The following is a 6,000-nucleotide window of genomic DNA, read 5'->3' as shown; positions in this document are numbered from 1 at the left end:
GATGGTCCGCCGGCACCGAGGCAGCCGCCCGATTCGATTGGCTAACGGCGGACCGGCCCTTTCTCGCCCTGCTTTGCATGCCTTCGCGCTCCGCTGTTTGGATAAGTTTGTCCTTCCCCGGCTCCCGTTGCGGTAACCAAGGGTTACCGTCCTGGTTACGCGTCCCCACCGCCCCAGAGATCTCGGTTTCGACCAATGAACGCCTTCGCGTGAGCAGGGGTTGGGGGGGGGGAACCGGGCACGTGACCCGGGAGCGGCCGCGTCGGTCCCGGTGCGGCGGAGCCGAGCGGAGCGTTGCGGCCTCCGCCCCGCGTCCCGCCGCCGTCTCCCGTCGCCCGGGGCAACGCCAGGTCCGCGGTGGCGGTGGAGCTGCGCGGAGCAGTTAACGGTCGGACTGCGCGGCCTCGGCTGAGCGATCGGTAATGGCTACAGCGGGGAGAAGGGGGGAATGGAGGATGACGGTCTCCGCGGTTACCGGGGTGAGGGGGATGGTTGCGAGGCTCGCCCCCGGCCTGTCCCCGCCGCGGCTTGCTTTACCAGACGCGCCGTGCGCGGCCGGCGGGCGGGCGGGCGGGGGTGCCGCGGGAGCCAGGCGAGGCGAGGTTGGCAGCTCGGGGTCGGTGGGGTTGCGCCTTCGGGTGGCCGCGTCTCCGGAGAGGGCCTGGGGCATCTCCCGGCGGGTGAGGTGGCCGCGGTGGAGGGGTCGCCCTGCTCAGCTGGCGAGTTTCTTGCAGCTCCGCTCCAGTGTCGTTGTACAAAACACATCGGTGTGTGTCCGCAGTGGCAGCCTCGGGCTGTGGGTCGTTGGCAGCCTGCGTGGTAGGGCTTTAAGCAACAGGGAGTAGTTTTTCTCCGAAGTCCTGATTTTATGGAACAAAAAGCGTACTCCCATAGTGGAAGAGAGAAGCACAAGAAACATGCCCAAAACAAAGACTGGATTTTAGGGCTGCTGCTTTTTTTTGGAAACAGAGGAAGAGATGTGGAAACTCACTTGATCTGCTAGTCTCGTAGTAACTTTTCTTTATACTAGAGCTACAAGTTCTTTTATATATAAAATTTTCTTGATACAAGGTCCTACACCTGGGTCGGAGCAATCCCAGGCACAGCTACAGGTTGGGCAGAGAAGAGATTCAGAGCAGACCCGCAGAGAAGGACTTGGGGTATTGGTAAATGAGAAACGGAACATGAGCCAGCTTCAGTGTGCGCTCACAGCCCAGAAAGCAACCGTATCCTGGGCTGCATCAAAAGGAGCGTGACCAGCAGGTCGAAGGAGGTGATCCTGCCCCTCTACTCTGCTCTCGTGAGACCTCACCTGGAGTATTGTGTGCAGTTCTGGTGTCCTCAGCATAAAAAGGACATGGAACTGCTGGAACAAGTCCAGAGGAGGGCCACAAGGATGAACAGGGGCTGGAGCACCTCCCTGTGAGGATAGGCTGAGAAAGTTGAGGCTGTTCAGCTTGGAGAAGGCTGCATGGAGACCTCAGAGCAGCCTTCCAGTATCTGAAGGGGGCCTATAGGGATGCTGGGGAGGGACTCTTCATTAGAGACTGTAGTGATAGGACAAGGGGTAAGGGGTTAAAACTTAAACAGGGGAAGTTTAGGTTGGATATAAGGAAGAAGTTCTTTACTGTTAGGGTGATGAGGCACTGGAATGGGTTGCCCAGAGGAGGTTGTGAATGCTCCATCCCTGGCGGTGTTCAAGGCCAGGTTGTACAGAGCCTTGGGTGGTACCGTTTAGTGTGAGTTGTCCCTGCCCACAGCAGGGGGTTGGAACTGGATGATCTTAAGTCCTTTCCAACCCTGACTATTCTATGATTCTGTGATTCTATGAGGAGGGTTAGCCTTAAATGGTTTCTTTAATTATGCTTTAAAAAAAGTGAAAGCATGATATGACAGAAAAAAATCTCTACTGTAAAAAGACTCTTCCAAAGGCAGAACATCTAATCTGAGCTCTGGCAGTTAAATGTGTAAATGGTGCTTGTTTTCCACTTTGATATGGAAGTAGATAAACTTATTCATCAGATATCTTTGGATGTTGGACTTGCTGGTACCCAGTACTTTGGATCACATAACATATGGGCTGCTAAATATATGTAAGATGCTGATCTTAATCTTGAGTATTAAGCGTTAATGCAGTTATCTGTCATGTTTTTCTCAGTCTCTGTAGTACGCTTCTTCTGTTTTCTTACCTAAAAACAGGATCTTTGACATTCTTAGTCCTTGACACTTGTGCTGACCTGCTACCTAAATGGTATACTGGCTTAACTACAGTTTTATATCTTTCTGAGCTTATGGGCATGTTGTTTTGCTTCGCCTCAACAAGCATAAAGAAATTAAGCTGACTGATACAGTATCTGGAACGACTTCTGAATGTCGTTAATGCAACGTATAAAATACATGCATTGTGTTCCATACATGTTTCAGAGGTCAAGTGTCTCCAGAATGGCATAACACATTGTGATTTGCCTCCCTACCATAATTTTCTCGGCTGTGTTGAATGCCCTTTCCTCCTACAGTGGAATGTTTTGGAAATTTTGTCACCTCCTGCCCACCCCCATTTAGGGTTTCGTTTTTAAACAAGATTCCTCTGCTTTGACGTAGCCATCCTCTGCTCCTTAGTCTTCAACAAAGTTTTCTTCATGTCACGAATCCCATTTGAACGGTATGGGCCATATATGTGCTTTAGAGCAATTGCGTCACCATTTGCAAGCACAGCAAATCTGTATAATGTTGTTCTGTGATGATGCTCAGGCACTGAAAGCGTTATGTTTTTATCAGGGCATTGTTCATTGAGCTGTTACATTTTGATTTTCAGCAGAGCTAGCTTGTGTAGCTGTTCTCAAAGTTAGCTTTGTTGGTGCTGCTTGTGGGCTGAGGCACCATATACTGCATGTGGGTTTGGGGGTTTTCTTTGGTTTGTTGGGGCTTTTTGTTTGATTCTTCGGAGACTGATTTTAATACTTCAGTAGTGGTAATCATCTTGCTCTCCTTTTTAGGAGCTCTGTTCCTCTTACATTAAGTTGTCCTGTGGATAGCTCTTCTCAGGTGCTCTTGTGGAACAATAAAATATTTAAAGAGTATCTGCTGTCCCTTCTCAGGAAGAAAGGAAGAAATCTGACCTGTTTCTGACATTTAATAATGACAGATCCACAAAAGGCATCCTTGAATACTGCAGCTTTATGAGAATGGGAGGAGTTCTTAGTTTCTACCTGCATAAATTGCCTAGACCATCATGGTTTGTTAGGGACAAATATGTTTATTAGGGATAGCTCCTCAGTTTTTTCCTGCTTTTATTGGTCTAGACTGGGGAGGTGACAACCTGTAAAAAGTTGTTATAATCTCAGATTGGAGTTAGTTGTAATTGAAAATTAAAGGAATTTCTTTAAGAACAAGAAAGAATGTTGAGAAACAAACTTTAGGAAACTTGCTGTGGTAATCTGAAGTGTCAGTACTCTCTGTTAGTACTCTGTTCATGAAAGCAAGTTAGCAGTAGGGAGCATCTATCTACATCTCAGCTGCTCTAATATGAATCTAGTTGTTTTAACTTAAGCTCCTGATCAGAATGGGATCTAAGATGATATGAGCCTATGAGCTGAGGTGATAGAGCACATTCCTTCTGCAAGGGTTCTCTTCTCTTTGGAGATCACTATGTCATTATCCACCATCCCTTGTCCCATGCCATATATATGGATATTATTTCTCTATTCCATAACCCCCCCCGACTTCCCCAGATAGGGACAGTTGATGACTTGGGCTCCATATCTAGAGGTGGGCACTCACAGAAGGTAAGGTGGCATGTTGGACTGTTAGTTGCCAAGACCCACTTGAATTGAGTCATCACCACACTCGTGGTTCCTTACAAGGCTCATCCTCCTTTGGTTCAAGTGATTCCTGCTATACTGTTCCTGTAACATATGACTCAAATCATGAGTTATTTCTCCCAAGTTTAAATCTCCTGGAGTTATAAACTGAATTTCCCCATTCTTCCACATTACCCACCAGGTGCACTTGAGCAAACATAATCCCACAAACAGCTTGGCCTTATCCCAAGGGAGGAGCAACCTTAACAACCTTTTCCAACTACTAACAAGCACTGGACTCTGATATGCAGTAAAATAAGAAAGCCTAGTGACCATCACAGGTGCCTGCCAATTAACAACTGTAATGTGCTCAGATCAAAGCTGTCATTATCTTTAGGCCCACATTAGCACCAAGGAGTCTAGTGGGTTGCCCCTGCCCAACAGCATGCACCCAGTGACTTGCTCACTCCCGTCTCCCACAAGATGGGGAGAAGATAGCAGGAAGATGAGAAGACTCATGGATAGAGATAATGGGGAAGGCAGAAACTGCATGCTTAAGCAGAACGCTGGGCAGATGTTCAGCCACCTTCAAGAAAGCAGGGCCTCAGCACACTTAATGGTTCCTTGGGAAGACAAACACAATAACCAAGAGCATTCCCCCTTCCTCCTCTTTTCCCTGAGCTAATTTTTGCTGTGCACTACACCACATGGTATGGAATGACCCTCTGTCAATTGGGGCTGGCTGTCCTGGCTGCATCCCCTCCCAGCCTCTTGCCCATACCAGCCTTCTGGCTGCAGGGAGAGAGGAGCAGGGCAGAGTGGGAAAGAGAGAAAGCCTTGGTGCTATGCAAATCCTGTCCAGTAATAGCCAAAATATTCTTGGTTATCAGTGTTGGTTTAGCCAAAAATACAGAGAATAGCACCATACTGGCTGCTGTGAAGAAAATAACAGCCAGACTTGGTACATCATCCACCAGGGAGGTTATGGATTTGAACTCCTGGAGTAAAATTGCCCAAAGCTTGCTGTTGGAACGTCTTTACTTGGACATCTGCAATTGTTCGCAGTAGGATTATTGTAGCTGAATAATTAAGAGAGCTTTAAAGCTTTTGCATTGTTGTGCACTTGACTGCATGGTTTGTGTAAGCTTTACTGTTTCATAGCTTAAGTGTGCATACAAAGCAATAAATATGCATGTGATCACACAGTTTGTCCCTGCTGTTTGTTCCACAGAGCAACATTAATATTCTCTGTTTCTTTATCCTGCTTGAAATGTGGGAAGTGGGATTGTAAAATTATGGAAGTGCTTGGTACTTAGATTTAATTTATTGACAATTACTATATATTAAGGTGCCAGCTCCTCAAAGTACTCACTAGAGAACCCAGTTTCCTTGTTGTGGGATCTCTTCATGTAAAAGAAATTAGCAGTTAAATAGCTATATTGAACAGGTAGGACATTCTTTGTTTGCTCTTAATGCGTTATCCCATAAAGTTCTTACAAGCCTTACTCGTGCTTGAAATTGGTCCTTATATTTTTGTCAACCAGCAGAGCTGTGGGATGTGTTAGTGAGGCAGGCACTGGAATATCAGTGTCTTATTGCTCTAACTTGCAGGCTTTCCTTGTGTGCAATAGGCTTGCATTACTTTTTGTATGAGTACTGTGTTACTGCCCAGATATGTAAAATGGGGGGAGATGAAGCATGAGACTGTCGTAGGACTGACTGAATATGACTCACTGTGAATAGACAGGCTGCTGCTAAGGGAATGGCTTGCCTTGGTTAAACATAAGGGCTAACTATGCATTTCTTTCTTTTTGCTAGCAGTGACAAGACAACGCCTGGACCTCTGCAGCCTCTCTTGGGTTATTCTGGCCTGTCCACATTGTTTCTGTAGCTTTTGTGTCTATTGATGGCTAATGAAGAGGGATGTTCAGTCTAATGGCCAATTGCTGCAGCTGGTTAAAACGGTGGCAGGAACCTGTCAGGTAAACATGTGAAAGTATTTCATGTTTCTGTAATGACCTTCCCAAACTATATTTCACCTATGTTTTATTTTATCTGCTATATAATATTGTTTTGGACTTTTTAATCCTGTGGCAAAATCCATGGAATTCTGCTGTTCTCGTTTGTTTCTGTAGCTTTTACTTTGACATTCTGCATCCTTTTCCCTCCAGTTAGCAGACATGCACAGGTAGTACGTAGT

At 46.6% G+C, this 6,000-nt stretch overlaps 1 protein-coding gene across 6 annotated transcripts in view; it reads left to right on the top strand.

Moving 5' to 3' along the window:
• Positions 1-5,564: 5,564 nt before the first annotated feature.
• ARL13B (ADP ribosylation factor like GTPase 13B) overlaps positions 5,565-6,000 on the top strand; it is a 34,632-nt gene continuing 34,196 nt past the window's right edge. For 2 of the 6 annotated variants that reach the window (XM_061454335.1, XM_061454331.1), the window contains exon 1: positions 5,566-5,782. In XM_061454335.1, the coding sequence (XP_061310319.1) occupies positions 5,714-5,782 (69 nt within the window). In that variant the 5' untranslated portion in view covers positions 5,566-5,713. Of the gene's footprint in view, positions 5,783-6,000 lie in introns of all 6 variants that reach the window. The other 4 variants (XM_061454337.1, XM_061454333.1, XM_061454334.1 and 1 more) reach the window with 3 other exon arrangements.

Source organism: Pezoporus flaviventris, unplaced genomic scaffold (genome assembly GCF_033815535.1).
Source record: "Pezoporus flaviventris isolate CSIRO_AGI_PZ_B2104156 unplaced genomic scaffold, CSIRO_AGI_Pfla_v1 ptg000015l, whole genome shotgun sequence".
Lineage (NCBI taxonomy): Eukaryota > Metazoa > Chordata > Aves > Psittaciformes > Psittacidae > Pezoporus > Pezoporus flaviventris.
Note: the sequence above shows the minus strand (reverse complement) of the source record. Positions and strands in the feature narration are given on the sequence as shown.